At 39.2% G+C, this 18,603-nt stretch overlaps 1 protein-coding gene and 1 long non-coding RNA gene across 4 annotated transcripts in view; one reads left to right on the forward strand and one right to left on the reverse strand.

Moving 5' to 3' along the window:
* LOC119649291 (homeobox protein caupolican) overlaps window positions 1–18,603 on the reverse strand; it is a 308,010-nt gene that overhangs the window by 40,792 nt on the left and 248,615 nt on the right. For both annotated transcript variants that reach the window (XM_038051385.1, XM_038051386.1), the window contains exon 3: window positions 4,526–4,632. In XM_038051385.1, coding sequence (XP_037907313.1) covers window positions 4,526–4,632 — 107 coding nt within the window. The remainder of the gene's footprint in view (window positions 1–4,525; window positions 4,633–18,603) is intronic.
* On the forward strand, window positions 4,790–6,073 carry LOC119649292. 2 transcript variants are annotated; one of them, XR_005249116.1, is made up of 3 exons: window positions 4,790–4,928; window positions 5,533–5,703; window positions 5,763–6,073. It is a non-coding gene; the product is annotated as an uncharacterized LOC119649292 (long non-coding RNA). The 2 variants fall into 2 exon arrangements; XR_005249115.1 differs by lacking the exon at window positions 4,790–4,928 and adding an exon at window positions 5,328–5,476.

The raw sequence follows: 18,603 nt of genomic DNA on the forward strand, positions 1-18,603 counted from the left end.
CCTGGGCCTCAATTGAAGGTAAATCGCTTGAAGGAATACTCCATAGTTGTTGCTGGTTTTCCGAATAAGTCTCTATGTCAAAAACTTCATTAGAACCAGGTATGTTTACAACGCTTCAAATATCTGATTTCCGGCACACTCGGTCTAACGATTACACCAACCTTGACACCGCAACCATTTTGAGGCTACTGTTGCTTACAAGAAACATCACTCTATATTTGATGGCGATAGTGACCACTAGCTAAGGCACAGTAAGGAATTCCAATCGTACACTGTCTGGATGTAACTGACGTACCCTTTATAAACGTGAATAAAACCATATCAAATTTGGTATCCTGATCCCTCTGAATCATATAGCTATAGCTCCCCTTCTGAAGAAATCGAACCTGAACATTACTTTTGCCACAATCAACCTAGCAGAATATCATTATGGATGGAATAATTGGCACCAAACAAATACAGGTCACCAATGGTTTGTCAAAATTGCAGTCCATTTTAAATGCTTCAGATAGCTCGCTTTCTTGACCAAATAAGCGCCAGTGTTGAGTACAGGGAGGAATTTGATGTAATACCACAGGTATCGAGATAGCCATTTGGAAAGAAGAAGAAGAAGTTCTTTTCCAGGCCGATTATTTGCGATGAGTGCTCTTGTGAGAATTTTATGCTGACTTGAAACATTGATGCTTCAAATCGGAAAGATCAGCTTTGCCGACTCAGTCAAAATTTGCACCATCTCTCAACCTGGTCCCGTTGCCCGCAATAGCAGAAAGTACTTAGTAAACATAGATCTAGCCCCACCATTAGTTGGCTTCCTCATCTTATTTTCGGGTGAAACACTTGGGTAGACATTCTTCGAAATTCTCTTCACTTTTACCCCTTTACTTGCTTCATTGCTAGCCAATTTGGGAAAGTAGGTTCCATCAATCTGGATTTCAAAACCGCAGTCATTGAGAATAAGCCACTTTCTTCTGTCTGAGTTAAACGAAGAAGGGAAACCTACCTGCGCCTTTCCCCAACATTTCATGGCCTTGATGCGTCTTCCACTAAGATCTTCATCTTTGCCTTAGGAAGAATGACTATCTGGAAGCTACCAACGAGCTGGAGAGGAGGACCATCACCCCGATTAGTGATCATTTTTTTTCGCCGTGGGAATTTGCGGTTCATCTAACTAGTTCTATCCACTGCTTCTCCGTTTTTGGACCCCCATAATAGGACACTGTCAGAGAAAATTGGTCAATCCCAAAACGCTGGATTGCGACCTTGGCACTTCGTTCGTCTTTGCCAAAATCGTGTCTTTTTCTGGTCAATTTGGCTAATTTGGATGGGTATGATAATTTAACCATTTATCGCCAAAGTACAGAGACAAACAATAAATAGTAAAACTGTGCGCATGTAGCCGGGCTGTTCGGCTAATTCAGATACCACGGCCGATGAAAGAGAAATCCACGACAGATAGGGCTAATCCAATCCGGTATCTTTTTGCGTCTCAGCTGTAAGCCAGACGCGGTTTAAATCATTTCCTTACCTATCTTAACATTTCATCGATTCGATATTCTGGAAAAGGAAGGAATTTATTTTATTGGCTGTTATGTTATTTACCATTATCGGTAGCTTTTTCTAGTCAATTTTGAAAGAAGGTATTCCTTTTGACTAAAAATTCTATTTCAGCATCGTATTTCGGGAACCTGTTACTCCTTTCCTCATTCGATCACACAACAACTGGTTCTCGAAGTACCGTCCATGCAGATATTAAATCCTTAACTAAAAATATGAATACCAATATCCAATGAGTTCAAAGTGAACAAACGCGACAATTAACCTGTAGGTAGTTTATACTTATCCAGTTCTTTAGTGAATCTACGAGTACGCTTGGCTTAAGCCCTCATTAGTCTTGATTCGACTACTATTCAGTACCACTTAATAGACTTTTTTCAATATTATCCCGATTTGGGCCACCCCGAAAGGAGTTAAACCTGCCAACAGAATCAATTGGACCCAAATTTGCGTTGCGTTGCGTTTTCGTCGCGAATATTTAATCACTTATACGGAAAGGAAATTGAATACGACGTACAGGATCATGGTCGGCGGTTCGCACGGCACACTCATACAATTTGCACTGTCACAGTTGCGAAGAGGAAAGAGGAATCCTCAGACACTTTCTTTGCAAATGCGCAGTTGTAACTAGGGCCAGATTGCGGCCCTATGTATTGTGAGAAAGCTGCTATCCCTCGTAAAAGCTACGGGCTGACTCTGAAGATTTGAGCCGGCTAGAGTACAGCCCTTCCCACAGCAGTTGTGGATTTAGGAGTTCGTCACATCAAAACAGTGCACGGCAGCGCTAAATAGATTCCTCGGAGCCGCCATTGACACCTATCTAGCAAGCATACATATATGACGACATGAAAGCAACTACTGCAACTCAAGGGGCTCAAGGTTTCGTATTCCAAATCTTTGTCTTCTTTGCGCCGCAAGAACTAAAATAGAATTCTTACGGGTCAGTCAAGGCCATCTCAAAACCTGATTGTCAGCTGGAAAAGTGCAGTTATTTTTTAATAGTGATCGACTAAATCTCGGCATTTTTTTTTTCAAGATAAAGTTGAGCCAAATTATGCAGCTTTGATTTAGAAATGAGCTCCAGTTGACAATCCTCTCTATAGCCCAGGGATTTGCGAGTATTTGAGTTTCTGAAAACAGGAAAATAAGAGACTTGCAATAGGTCCCTGGCTCTCTATCTTCTTCGGTTTCGAGCACCTAAATGGAAAGCCCTTCCCTTCTCCCCGAAATGGAGGAGTGTATTTATGGAATAGGAGATTCTACTGAACAATTATGTGGATATGTTATTGGTGAGTAACAAGCAGCTGAGTAAATGACTAATTAGTATTTGAGCACCATAAGGCTGAGTTTGAAAGTTAGTGCCAAGTGGCAAACTTTAATTATCGAGGAAATTTTGTAACCTACATCTTTAAAAGAACATGATCCACCTTTGCTTAAAAAACAATGGTCGTAAGTGCACATCCACTTCATGTCGGACCGAACCAAATGGGGAGCAACTAAATTTTAATATTATATATATTTAATATTTTTAATATTTCAATAGAAATTCCAATCATTATTAGGTCTCCTTTTTTTGCAACCACCTTATTTTCAAATGCAAGAAAGGTATCTTCGGAGTTTCGTCAAAATTACGGATCTAGATTTTGTTTACCTCCGTTTTCAAGTATTAATCATTTCGTCACCGATCCATTGATGACTGCTTTAGCATCATTCACTTTACTTGTTGCTTAAGAATCTAAGGTACTAGGTCCCTTGGTTATTAACAAATAATCAAGAGTAGACTCGCAATTTTAACGCTGTTACAAAACTGCAAGGTCATATGGCCGCTTAGCCGAACAATCGGGGTTAGAAGCATGAGGCCTATCTAGGAGAACTCAATCATGGTCGAATTTTCCAGGTTAGACTCAACTCGGTCGCTTTTCAGACTATCAAAGAACGCTGAACTGAGTTGGGTTTGAATATATCTCTTCAGAACAAATATTTTTTGGCTATTCAGATCTGAGATTTTATTGATGAGACAATGAGTTCCATCAATTCAAATCCGCTTACTGTTCGTTCGTCTGACGCTGATGTTACGAGATAAGAGATGTGAATTTCCGACAAGAAATGACAGCCTCGCCTGTCCTTTTGAAGGAAACGCTTCACATCTTCTAACATCAAAGCCGATCTTGAACGTTTTTTCCGACCATGAAATGATCGCCGTACGGAGCATGGTCTCCGACTCAATCTGAAGAAAACAGGCACTAACGCTGCCAGTGGCGTTCGACATGTTCAAAACTAAGCGATTTAATTATCTTGGATCAATGATATCAGCCAACAGTGTATCCCTCCAGAAAATTGCTTCAGATATAAACGCAATCAGGATGATGTGGCGTCGCATAACTAGCTTTCTTTGTGATCGATGCATCAACTAACGACTCAAATTCAAAATCCGCCTGTTGCCCTCTTTGGTTCTAAGTGCTGACCGACTTTCAAAGACAATGCACGTCACCTTGCGATAATGTAGACAAAAATATTGTGAAACACGACATCAGAAAAGAGCACATCCACGATCGATGTAAAAAATTACAAGAAAAGCTTCTTGGTGTGGTTATGTAATTCAAGCAGACGGAAACTCAATTCTTAAAATTGCATTGAAGACCGAAGTAAAATGACCAAAAAAAGGTGGCCTTATACGCTACATGATTTGAGACGTCAGATGACCAAGAAAAAAAGAGCAATAGATGCAGACGAGCCGACCCCACTACCAAATCAGACAAAGGCCCACAAAGGAGAAGAAACAGATCCGAGAAAAAGCTTGGTAGATTGAACCACCAGAAACAGAAAGAAAAACAAAATTCAATTTAACTCGTATTTGAAATATAATTGTTTCATGTGTACCTCATGTTTACAAAAAATGCAACTTATTTCCTAGACTTCCCACCATAGATTTAAGAAAAATTCCAACCTAAAACATAAACTTTTCACTCACCCACTAAACGGATAGCCAGCAAACGCTGTATCATACGGATGATAAACGGATGGATACGGCCAAGGTGCCGGTCCGCCCACTAAATTCTCCTTCAAATCCAAACCGGCCTGAAAATATAAAAAAAGTTGAAAAAAAACGTCATTTAAAATCGTCCGTAATCTCATTACAAATACAAATTGAGAAAAAATTTCAATTAATTCCAATCTTTATTATCTCTCTAAACTTAATTACTTATTATAGCGGAATCAGTAATTTATTCGGAGTTACATACGTTCATCCTACATAGAGAATAAAATCATCGTCGTGGAAGCCAACCGTATCAAACAATCCACCCTTGATCTTAAATTGCACGAAAACACACAGACTTGAATGTGATAAAAAAAAAAACCCCAACCAGAAAGTGGTAGGAAAAATTTGGAAATCTTGTAAAATCACTTAATTATTTTGTGACTGATATAAATATGTAGAAAAAAATAGAAGAAAAAGTTGAGGCAAATAATTTGGTAGTGCAAAAAGCAGCAAATTGTATTTTTTATGTTCCATAGGAGCAAATGTGATAATTAGTTTTATTTAACACAATTTTGATATGTTCCATTTTTTATTTGTCCGTTGCTCAGTGATTCGTTTTTTAATGTCCCCGGATGGGTGTGCGTAATGACGAAGTAAAAAGCTACTTTTTGGCTTGCTTGTGATATTATTTGAATTCTTTATTTTCTTTTCTTTTTTTTTTAATGCTCTCCTCATTTAAAATAATTAATTTTCTTGGGAATGTTGTGGTTGTTGTATTGCGGTCGTCCGGTGCCATCGTCGTCATTTCGTCTTTATACACTCCAAGGCGTTTTCTGTGCTCTGTTTTACATATTTCAGTGTTAAACAACATGTTAATTATTTTTAATGGTCAAATTGTGCTGCCTCTTGTACTGATAAGCAAAAATAGCGTTAAATTGAAAAGTTGTTGCTTGTTTTATTTATACTTGTATAATATATATTTATGCGTTTATTTTTAGGGGCATAGAGCATGTGGACTACTCGACTTTTTTCAGTAGTAAATGATGCTGTCAAATTTTGACGAGATGATAGCCAATGTTACAACAAGTGGCAATTTGTAGTGAGATTGTTAGAATTTGTTTTAGATGGTGGAAGAAGGAGAGCATGAGGAAGTCAGTGAGTAATGGAATGTACGTGGCCTTTGAAACGTTTGAATGGACATATTCTGAAATTTTCAAACAATTTACAGAGACATAAACCCGGAACATCAGATAAAAGTATATTTTTAGAAATGAACGAGAAAATTAGCTTTTATTACTAACATCTTCCCACATATCTGGATCCATCAAACAACATTATAATGCAACATCGTTAACACACTTTTTCAAGGTAAAATTCAACTTAAATTAACATAAAACGTTGTCACCGAACCAATTCTATTTCAATATTTGATAGCCAATAAAATTAATTATATTCAACTGCATGTTTTAATCGAAATACCTAAGAAAGCTGATAATTAAAGATGTAAGCAAATATAAATCTTACTAGCAAAGGTATCGACGTCACTGGTTTTACTTTTCTAAATATAAACCGTTTTGTGCTCATTGTAAAATGACTGAATATGCATATATTCAAATTCGTTTCAAAAATCCCAATAGCAGGTGCCTGTGATCACTTGCTTTTATGTTGAAATTTTTCTTAATCTTTACGGGAGCGTCAATATACTCGGTAAAATGGGAGGCGTCTTTTGGAACATTCGCATATTGATCCTATTTCCAATTGGCAGAAACAGCTTTCCAGATAAAATTAGAATCGCAGTTAATTTGACTTTTTTTTTTATATTGCTACCATTTTTATACTGTCAATGTCAATCAACGGATATATAAACAGCTATAATTCCACTTAATTGCCCATTATCACTAAATCTGTGGATATCCAGCTGATCAGAAATTGGGAACGTGGATAGATCTCCTTGTCCAAACCATCAAGCAAACAACTCAATAAAGTCTCCCCAGTTTACATATCTTTCACACGCGTATCTAATGAATATGAAGACATGTCAGGTTATCATCACATAAGCCACTTTGCAATCGTAATGTTATCATGAAATGAGCACGAAAATTAAATCCCAGATTATGAACTCGAATGAGATATTTGATCCAGCGGGACTTCCTTTCCCATCAAATGCTAATTACCCCCGTAAATAAAATAATTGAATTCTCTTGGCTTGAATAATGAATAAACAACTTGCAAAATCACTGGCAAACTTGTATGTAGATGGACATAAAACCGCTCATTACACAGAAGTGGGAGCCCCGCTTCAGCCGAAAATTAAACTAAAACCTTTCATGCCCTCTCTTAAGCAACTTTCCCATTTAACATCAAAAAACTTGACAGTTGTTACTCTTATCTGCATCGTTTTCATAAATGATAAATAACCGAAAATGAATAACTTGTCTCCGGGGTCATAATTCGCAACCACGCATACAACCCACGTAGGGTCAAGAGAGCGTAATATGCGTGTTGTGCAATAAAGCTAAATTTGCGCGGTTTATATTGTACAATCTTAAATTTCATCCAAAACAGTAACGATATATTAAGTAGTAGTAAAAGATGGACAACATTTAACACTTGCAATTACCGGAAGAGGAGGTCATAAAACATTATAAAAGTTGAATATTAAAAGGAAATGTTCTTAGCTCCAGAGAGGTCTATAAAAAGTTTTTGATGGTTTGTCTGGTCTGCTGGGAGTTAGTGAGGATAGTCTCCTTGAGGATATCCATATTTTTGAATATTTTTATGAACATGTTTCTACTGAACTTACTACCCATCCAATATGTTGGTTTATAGCAAATTGCGTCCTTCAGAGGATACACTAAAAAATTAGAGTTTTTGGATAGTCTGCCGCCTGCCCCAGCTTTTAACACTTCTCATGCTATCCCTTCTTATATAAGACAATTGAAAACCCGCACCAGCTCTGCCAAATTCAAGTAATCAAACTTGGTTGTAGCAAAACCAGAAATCATATTTTGGATTTGGATTTTGCAACTGCAAGGAGAGAAATTCAACGGGGTACAAAAAATTGAAAGGACTTGACAAACCTACAAAAAATGGAACACACAAAGCAAAGCATTGAAATGACTTAATGGAATGGACGATGGCCAAAAGGCTATCTGGAGTAGCTTGTGTCATCCAACTATCTCAATAGCGTAAAAAGTTAACGAAATTGACCGGGGAGGTCCACTAAAATGTGGCTAGCAAAAAGACGAACAAGTGCGTGTCCCCTCTTGGTCAACGTCGATCATTTTGGATGATCTTTTGGCCATCGTCAATTATTACAGGTCGATAATTCAACTGTTTACACAAGGGACCAGCGCTTAACCCGATCATATGCTTCAAGAATGAAAATCTCTTGACAGAGCATCATTTTCATTGTTAGCAACCTTTACATGTATTTTCTAATCACAAAACCTGTCTCCAGTAGAGATTAGGTCATAGCTTTGGCAAAATGACTAGAAGCATTAGCGAAAGCTTCTGTGATGTTAGACCGAAAAACTTCTTTAGTTACCAAAAAAATCGACAGAAGGGGGGTGACAATTCTATTGCTGGTTACGCATCTATCTTATGGTCCAGGCTCGAAGCTTGATTGCGTCATAGATATTTGTGCTTGTCTCCCTGCCGATGAATGTAAAATACAGTTCCATTGGAAATTAGGAAGGAAAAAATACAAGAAAGAAAGGACATGGGACATACATGCTAGTGTGGTGGTCAAAAATCGTTAGCCCCAGAAATTCTTAGTCAGGATTAGTGCAATAGCCTATAATAAAACCGCCAAGATTGCATGGCATAGGGTGCTACGGTAAAACGATCAGACCCATTGCAACTCTGCATACCAGTTTAAGTATTAATTAAGGACTGCGTTCACATGTGATGTGATGAAAAACTGCTTTTTAAAAAGGTAAAAAAAAATATGGGAAGAAACGGTGAGCACTGAATTCTATAAGCTACTTAAAGAAATCTCTTCTTGGTTCTAGATCAATTGTAGCTTTCCTGTTTATTCTTAAAAATAGTTTGAATTTTTTCGTTGAAAAAAACAGAGACATTGTCGTATACTAAGTAGGTCAACAAGGTGGGTCAAACATTTTGATCCCAAATTCATAGTGCTAAGCTACTGGATTTCACTCTAAAAAAAGAGACTCAGAGGTCATCCGATCCTCCCCTGTCGACTGCAATGGTTTCGATGATGCAACTATTCCAAAGTGAACCCTAAAAGCCGGAATCGTTGCATCACCTTACAATTGAAAAGAGACCGGTTGATGTTTCAATGATAATAGCAAATCGAACCGTTACCACAACGAATGTGACAGCCCACTAAATTTGAATTCTTTGACAAAATCATTTTTTATTGTGGTATTAATTGCTTTTCGAACTCTGTGAAACTTTCAGGTTCTAACGGCTCCTTCTGTTCACCTGTGAACCTTTATGCTCTTATAGTCATTCGGGGGGATCTGTGGAGGCAAACTCTATTCGTACTAGAAGAAAATACGTATTCCACAGTAGACCAGTATTCAACTAAACTTGCTAGTGATCTGCTTTGCTGATTTCCATTAAGAAACCCAACGACAGCTGAATAGAACCCAGAGATCAACACTTCATTATTCTTCTTGCTTGTCGTCTTCTATTCACCAAAGGTCACTTAGTGCTTCTATTCACCAGAGGTCACCGATGCTTCATAATGCACCAGAACCGGAAAACCAAACCAATATAGGGGCTATCGCGCGAATCTAGCAGAAGATAACGTTCGTGCTAAAGCTGAAGAAAATAAGACGACTCGACCCGCCTGTGGAACGGACCTAAGCACTGCGTTCGAAAAGATAGATCCACGATAGATCACATCCTCAATCGATTTCTCTCCCACCTCAACTCTTCATGAGGCACAGCTTTTGGGGTTCCCCCTGCCTTGGCTACCTCTGGCCTCAATACTTGAGGATGCTCTTTTGATAGTGCGAGTTCCCCGGATTAGAGAGAAGGAGGGAATAGGGGAATCCACAAATGGAAAAACTTAACTCCTCTGTATCCTGCTATTACTGAAACACGATTAATTATTTCTTGCCACTGCTCATACCGTCTGAAGATCTCAAGACCCTGCCCAACTGCTTTGATCGACGCTGAATCCTAGTAAAAGTTCGGTCGATTTCCCCCGAAAATAGTCCATTTTCGAGTAGGAAGAAAAGGAGGAAGGCAAACCAAAGATGCTTCTTCAACCGCGCCCCGGACAAATTCCTGAAAATTAAATCTCGGTAGGATTCGTACGTAGCTCCTAAAAACCAAACTTCCACCTGATTTTTTTTCTGCCATAGTCAGAACTAAACTTTAGAAATGCATTTAATAATACGCAACGTGATCAGATCTATGTGAAAACAATCACAAAAAAGTTAGTGGTCGTTTTAAAAATGTTAGAAAATTTCTATATTAATCTGAAAGTACTTAAATAGATTTTTGAGATTTGCCGGAAGTTAACAACTGAAAGGGTTTTTTTTAAAAAAATAAAATTGAAAATGAAAATTATCATTTTAAAGATAATGATTTGAAATAAGTGGAAATTGGGAGTATGAATGGAGAAGTTAAGAGGGAGTAAAACGTGAAAAACAAATATGATGAATAGTAGCAAAGAAATTTTCCCGTCAGCTTATCATCGGACAGAGTGAACGAAATGATTTGGACGCTGTGAAGGCGCGGATATTACAGCGATTCTGCGATCTTACCACATAAACGCCTTCGTTCCATTGAACATCATCTAACCACTGGACGATTTATTCACAAGATCTCGTCTCTAAACTCTCGGCCAGAAGAATATAGAGGAGAAGGGATAGGTCCAACGAATGGGCGAAAAGGAGTCCCGCTTCTGACGGCTCGCATGCGGGCGAAATCTGTGTGCCGTCTAAAGCAAGGAGCGAAATTTGCTCCTATTATTTCTCGATAGCTGACTCCATGCCAAAGCCCAGACACAAGAACTGAGCCTGCTAACTCGGTGCTCTCTAAAATCCGGCGAGTAACGTCCCCTTCATGGTTGTGCTCACTTCTATTTATTATATTTAACAGTATTTCGCTAACTGCGCCAATCGTGCTTGCCTTCTTCTGCGTGGACAACTCATGCATGTCCTGTGAATACTCTCTCTGTATCCAGCATTTATTCGAAGTTCTCCGCCTTTTGCAATTTTCGGAGTTTAGTCAGGATAGATGCTTATCAGACGTCAATAAATTCGTACAGTTCACAATTGTAACGTTTTTGGCATGAATATTAATGTCCCCAAATATCTCCTGGGAAATTTGATTCTGCGAATACTTTTCTCATCGTCCATCATCATCTATAGATGTTATTCTTCTAATTCTAATGTTGGAAAGAGTAAGGGAACTAGTTACTCGACTCAATCCTCCTTCAAAGTTTAAAATTTTTGTAGCTTTAAATAAGAATTTGATCTGGTACTCTGTATTATTTATTGTGGTCTTATCTAAACTAGTCAGTTTCAGTGAGGCTATTGGATTCCGATAATATTTTGCACAATGCGTTTAAGAAAATATGGAGGATCTGGTCCTGGCGCAAACCATATCCGATCGTGCATTTTGGAAATGTTTGATTGACGCTGCAAGAAAGCCTATGCGGACCAGATTCTGTCACTTTGGTGCTAGTAAACCTGCGCCACATTGACAGGCTTCTTCTCGGAATCGTCTTCCAGTGGGGAGGTTCGTGGTGTCGAAGTAGTTATTTGTATTTGTCAAGCCTTACATCCTTGGTAAATGCTCCAGGCAGCATATCTATAGAGATACAATTAGCTATTTTGACAACGACAAGTCAAACATTCTAATCCTTCATTTCGTCATTTCGTCTTTATACACTCCAAGGCGCTTTCTGTGCTGTTTTACATATTTCAGGACGTTCTAAAAGTTTCATTTAAACTACTTTAGGATTCTCGATTCATATAGATGAAAAAAAAATGAACAAAAAGTTGAAGAATGAGCACGGCTTGTATGGATTGCCACAGAAAAAATTGAAGCAAAAGACTTTACTCAACTCCAAAAGACTCCACTCTCCACAGTTATGTTAGCATCTATATATAAATGCATTACATTAAAGTGGGCCTGAACGACAGTCAGATCCCATCTTCCCAAAAAGCAACATTGAACTACATGTGTCCCTAATTTAACATCATTCTCCCGAAGAAACACGACAAACTACTAAACAACAAACTTTCCAAAATACCCAATTTCCCATTAGCCAGCATGAAATCTTGTCCAACTACGAGATCATGTCCGCCAACGTCCCAATGAATTTTTAGAATCAAGACCGCATAACAAATTTACTCTGAATGATTGGATACCAGAACTGAATTTGGAAGTTACACCATTTCCCAGCTACCAGGCCGGGCAAAACCAACATGCAGTGTTACACGGCTCGAATCTAGGAAGCCATCGTAGATGCTGTTCCCTATACGGACTGGCTCTCTCCAGCCTAGCCTAGCTGGATGCCTGTTGGAATATATGCAACTAATGACATCAACAAGAACAGAAGAACAACAGGCCACTCCATGGACACGGGTGCCGTATGTTTTACACAAACCAATGTCACCTCTTAAAACATGTTCCAAGGGCGACCGAAACTAAACATGACATCACACCGGGACTCGGAGTGGATGGATGTAAGCGTGTTTGGATAGTGGATTTTGGTCCTTGGAACCGCAACTTGGAAATTCACTCATTTGTTCGGTTCTTATTGATGCAAGAGAGATGGGAGCCAGTATCCTTTTAGGGTAAATGCTGTGTTGCTATACTTTCGTATAAATTGTGAATATTATCGATAAAATCCTGCTAGATTGTTATAACTGAGTTAACATCCTTGAAGAAATAGAATAGACTTTGAAAATTGCATATCGACTAAACGCAAATGAAAATTTGGCATTAATTTATTTGTTTTTTATCTGAGGGGCTGCGTATCTAGTAATAAGAAAACTACTTCACGTCAATAGTAAGCAGATATCAATGTTTCGAAGGAAATTATATAGTTACCTGTCCTTTTGTTGTCAGTCAGTCGTCAGTCATAACAACTGATCAAGTCGAGTGCCCCCAACGTGATGGACCGGCTAGTTCAGTCTGCAAAGTTTGACACTTTTAATCTCCACTCGCTCCACTCTTACGTTCACCCCACGTTGGGCGCCATTTTGGAGATGGTCAATGACAATAATCATCACCAGCCAAAAAAAGCCATGCAACAAACATGCAAAACGAAATTGTATTGCTTTTTGACCCTGAACCCAGAGAAAAGCATTTCAATGTCGAGATTACGCATACAATGCCATTCCTAGTAATTTTTTTAAATCATTAAAAAGTCTAACTCGAAGTCTTTGTACGATTATCGCTTGCCAGACAATAAATACATTCAAGCAATTCCTAGAAAACAGAAAATACTTTGTTGCCTACGAAAGAACCACTTCCAAAAATTTCGCGGATTAAAAGCAGAAGAGTATGTCGATTGGATGCTCCCAATAGCTTGCAAGCCAATCAATCTAGCAACAAATCCAGTTCACGCTAGATGCAGTTGAAGAACTCATTGAAAACCTGCAAACATCACGGAACCATCTCGTGTAACTAATCCCCTATCTTCACCCTTTTGATAATTTATTCTTCGAAATTCTAGGAAACATCTTTGATCTGGCATCATGAATAAACGCTACAACCTGTAAACTTAAAACCTTAATCTGCACCGAGAGCTACTCTACTTACGCACATATCTATGTGCGTCACGTAAGTTCACTGAGAATTCAATTCTATAACAAAACTGGAAATTTTGTGCACCAATTATTCGCTTTCTAGAAAAAAATATATTAAGATAAATAGAGCAGTGGAAAAGTTAGATTTAAAAGGCAAAAAGATCTCAGCAGAAGCACGCTCAAAACGCATGATACTGCAGAGCTTCCATTATGTATCTTTTCTTCAATTTTATTTGAATACGAGCACGAATATTGTAAACTCTTATACTTTCCAGACAAAGACGAGGAAAAAATTTCCTTCAATACTTTTCCAGCTTGATTAACTGTGCACAGCTTTTCTGAAAGCAACTTAAAATCCATGTACTTTTCGGATATGTAACAATAGCTAATAGTTGAAGTTCTCTGACGCACGTATTTCTTCAAATGGTTCATCTTTCCAGCAGAGGATAATAAAGATACTCTCGTCTTTATACGCTCTAATGCGATAATCCTTTCGTGGAGCTTGAATATGGGAGTAGCACCTCTATTGGACACAAAAAGCCTCTGTCTGAGCCGAGGCCGAGTTGCAGCCGTTTTTAAGCCCCTCTTTTTCGCCTAACATGATGAACGACAAATCAAAGTTGATTAGATGCGGTATTCAAACACCTGTAAGCCGATTATTATAAACTATTTTCTAGAAAAAAAATCAAGATGAAGTGATAAATGATCTAATCTGATATTTACTTGAAGTAGATTAGATTCAAATCGGAAACAAGATCGTAACTTAAGGCTGATTTATAACACGAGCAATGCAGGTTTTTTTTTACTTTAATTTTCATGGATACTTTTATGGTTCATTTTGCATTTTGTTCACTTGAAGCAGAGAAGATTAATAGATATTTAGTTAGAAATTTCTTAGAAGATACGTGTGAACGTTTAGATTGACTAGTAAAAACGTGAAAATGGAAAAAAATGGATCTTTCAAAAAATTCTGGGGGCTATCAGCCAATTTTTAACCTAACTTCCAACCGATGGTAGTAGCATCTTTGATGGACAGACCTTTCCAATCGTAAAAGATGCAATTTAAAAGAAATTAAATCTAGTCATTGCTAGCTTTTAAAATTCAGATAAACGTTAGCCTGAAGCAATTTGATTTAATTCTGAAGGCAAATGACAAGCAGATCTACTATATCAAATAACTAAAAAGCTTATAGGTTGGTATCGATCCTTAACTGCATCTTTTATCATTGTTCAATCTGGAGGGTATTTGTTAGTCAATTTTTTTTTGTGTAGGATACTAGGAGTCCTGATGGTCCATATGATGACGGACTGGACCACTTGGAAAGCAACTTACTTCCTCTCTTCCACGGAATCCTCCTTTTGGGTTAAACACCCAAGTTCAAAAAGGAGAAGAAAAAATCATAACTGACGGTTTCATGAGAAACTTGGGACGGATTTCACTTCAATATAATTCGCACTTATGTCGTCATTGCGATTATATATAAATGTAGCGATTACCACCTGCCGCCACTTTCAATGTTCAATAATGGAAATTAAGATCATTGAGTTGAACATTAACTCGATCATTGGCCAGGCCCGCAGGCAAAAACTCGAGCTATTTCTTGGCAAACATGATCCCCACATCGCGTTCCTGAGTGAAACCAGGCTGCACTATAAGCGTAGGCCCATTTTCCCAAACTTCAACCTTTTCAGAACTGACCGTCCTCAGTCCAATCCTCAAGACCGAGACACTTGTGGTGGAACGGACATCCTTATTTCTGACAAATGTCTAATCAAACAATTGTTCCCTCTATCCAATAGCTTCAAATCTATTGAAGTTGCCCTTATTCGCTTAGAAATCCAATCGTTTTCGTTGCTTCTATGTACTGTCCCGATCAATCCTTGATACTCATGATATTCATTTTATCTTATCATACTGCGCCACTCAACCTAGTGCAAGCAAGTTCTGGTTCATAATTATAGGTGGAGACCTCAACGCCAAACACCCATCATGGTTCGATGTACGATTGAACAAGAACGGGGAAACTCTCCACCATTTCCTAACCACCTCTAATCCCAATATCAACCTTTCCCACTTCAGCCCTGTCCTTCGCTGATTTAATAAAGGTTATTGCCATTCCTACCTCAACCGCTTCCTAAGCGGCAGTCCAACCCTCGAACCCAATCCCAATGCTTATCCCTTCCTAGAAACAGTCCCCGGTATCAGTGACCACGATGCCGTGGTCTTAGGCAGAGCCATCCAGCCCTCTCCAACCGTAACCCCTGACTTCCAGAAGGCGAACTGAAAACTCATTAACCGAACACTTAAATCCAAACTTGAACCTCTCCTCCTCCCACCCAACGAAACAGTTCCCAATGATACAATAGATTGAACAGTTTGTCAATACCCTGAATTAATTAATTAATTTCTCTCCCAAATGGCGGAGGCTATTTAGAAATAGATACTCTCCGCAATCCTCTCCTCTCCGTGACGAAATCCTTTCCCTTGACAGGTCAATCCGCGATAGAATTTTAACCCTTTACATCCCGATGAAAATGATGATGTTTTTCCCATCCCCCTTGTCAGCCGGAATTCAGTGGAAGCTGTAATTGCAGTTTCCAAGAACAAAAAAATCAGTGGATCTCGACAATATTCCTTCTATAGTTCTCAAAACCATACTTTCCTCTATTGTTAATCACTGCCCCCTCAACGCCCACTTCCCCACCAATTGGAAAAGTGCTCGCATTGTACCCATCCCAAAAAAGAACCTTAATCCACTTAATCCAGACAGCTAGAGGCCTATCTCTATCCGATATTCCTTCACCAACATTTTCGAGCGTATCATTAAATCCCTCATAGACGAGCACTGACCGTCCGGTTGTGGATAAAATCCGGCTCAATAGGTTACGGTGGGGGGGTCACTTAATCCGTATGGATGAGGATGATCCCACCCGGAAAGTCTATAAGGGAAATATCTATGGTAGGAAAAGAAGACGAGGCAGACCCTGCCTAAGATGGAGCGATGGCGTAGGTCAGGACGCCAGACAGCTTTTAGGAATATCGAACTGGTGGACCTCGGCGCAAAACCGGGATGTCTGGAGTTCCTTATTAAGGCAGGCCTAGACCGGATACCGGTTGTTGCGCCGTTGATGATGATGATGATAGACGAGCACTGTATTTCCAATTCGCCAACGGAACTAAACACTCGGTTGAGCACGGACTTCTTGTTCTCAGGACTGATATATTTCTAGGTATCAACCGGAGGACACCCACCATAGCCTGTTTCCTTGACCTAAGGAGAGTTTTCGACTCCGTATGGCAATAGGGACTGGCGTATAAGCTTTCCGAAATCCTCGCATGTAATTCTTAGCTTTCTAGATGTGCGGAAATCCTTAGTCAACATACAATAGCACCTTTCCTCGTCCTATATTTGCCCCGCCGGCATTTCTCAGGGTTCAGTCCTTTCTGAAACCGTTTTGCCCCTGTTCACCGCTGACATCCCCAAACCAACTCCACACCTGTCTCCTATCCGAACCCTTTAATATGCGGATGACCTAATCTTTTATACCGCCACCAAAGACATCTCCTACGGTGAACCTCGTCTGAATTCATATTTAGAAGAGCTTTATCATTATTTAACCCGCTGGAAATTCTCCTCGTATAGCGAAGGCACTAGTCCGTGCAACTGGTGCCTTCAGGTCCTTGTATCCTATCCTTAAATACAATACCCCTACAATATCCTACTCCGGGAATGTAAACTTGGAGATAAGATTTTCACGCAATCAAATTTTGTGTGAAACTGCGTAAAAATGGGTCGGAGACGCTTGAAATGCTCCGCAAAGCTTTCACGTGGTACAAGAGGTTTCGAGGATGACCGATCAGGACAGCCGTCGACATTATAACTGGAGGACTCGGTGAAAGAAGTGTATTGGACAAGGCCGAAGGTTCATGAAGAGGACTGCGGAATATTGTAAACCATCGTTCAACGCATTTTAGCGGATGGTAGAAAAACGAGTGCTCATTCTTCCGAAGTGGGTGTCGCAACACTGCTCCCCCCTGCCGTCATTCGCCTCATATGGCTCCAGCGGACTTCCTTGCGTGCCCAGCAGTCTTATTCTATATGCAAGATTTTTATTGCATTTTCGTTAGACTTTGTCAACCTTTTTGATGATTAGTCAACTAGCGCCAAGTATTTTTGTTTTTCAGGTAGTGCACAGTTCCTATCATAAGCGAAATATCTCGGATTCAATTTTGATTTGATGTGTCAAACGCAAGATAGATAACGTCATAACACTAAGCCATTTTGACAACTTCCTTCAAAACGCCTCGTACCTACCTGTCAGAAAGTGGTATGACTATAATGAAAAAAAAGACAAATTTTATTTTTTAAATACCGAATGGTGAGTTCTTTATTCTTCATATACCAGTAATTCGAGGACCAATTGTCCTCTTCCTAAGTAAGTTTTTTCTGAACTGCTTATACATCCAGCTTGTCTTTAAATACCTAAATCCAGGCCTCCATTGCTATTTTTTTCATGATAAAATAAGTCGAAAAAACGACACACATAACCGAAGAAATAGCAATGCTATGACTAGTTACTGACTATGCGGATTCGGACCCTCTTCGCATGTTGTTTTCAATTCAGAAAGCCGCCACCATCTGCATCAATTGTCATCTTCAATTGTTTCCGTGGTTCCCATGTAAGTAGTTGCCTTGAACCTGGACCTTTAGTATCCATTCCTTCGACATGACCGGTCTACTCGAGCTTTCACAGCTTTATTTAAATAGCGCGTTACACCGTATCCGCTATGCAGCACCTGACTTAGTTGAGTCAAATATTTTTCGAATAATTCTTCGTTCCAAAGTGTCAAAACGTCGACACTCATATACATAGAAGAGTGGCTTGGAAATTTACAGTTGACTTTTGAGACGGATTTTTGTTTTTGATTTCGGCTTGGCTCTCTGCATGGTTAGATTTCCCAATGTAATGTTCTGGGGGTTGGGAGATATTTTCATGTTTCGGTCAAGAGTTTCGTTGACCTATACCCGATCCCTCATGCTGACTCTACCAATTTTGGAAAACCTCTATATATCGTCGAAGGAATGCAGCGTTATTTGCATGTGTGTTGCTAATAGTGTGCCACTTGTTTCCAACGGCTTGATTTTCCTCAAAATGAAGTCCGATGCTAATCTGAAAAAAATGCGGACATGACCCTCTTTCTAATCCTACCGTCAATGTATTCTATCAGAAAGGTAACAGAAAAGGACTTGGATGATGTTTAATATCTAAATTCACTCGACAGGTGTGGAGGCTCGCCGTTATTCTTTGGCGAATATGGTTTCA

Source organism: Hermetia illucens, chromosome 2, assembly GCF_905115235.1.
Source record: "Hermetia illucens chromosome 2, iHerIll2.2.curated.20191125, whole genome shotgun sequence".
In the NCBI taxonomy this organism is placed as follows: Eukaryota; Metazoa; Arthropoda; class Insecta; order Diptera; family Stratiomyidae; genus Hermetia; species Hermetia illucens.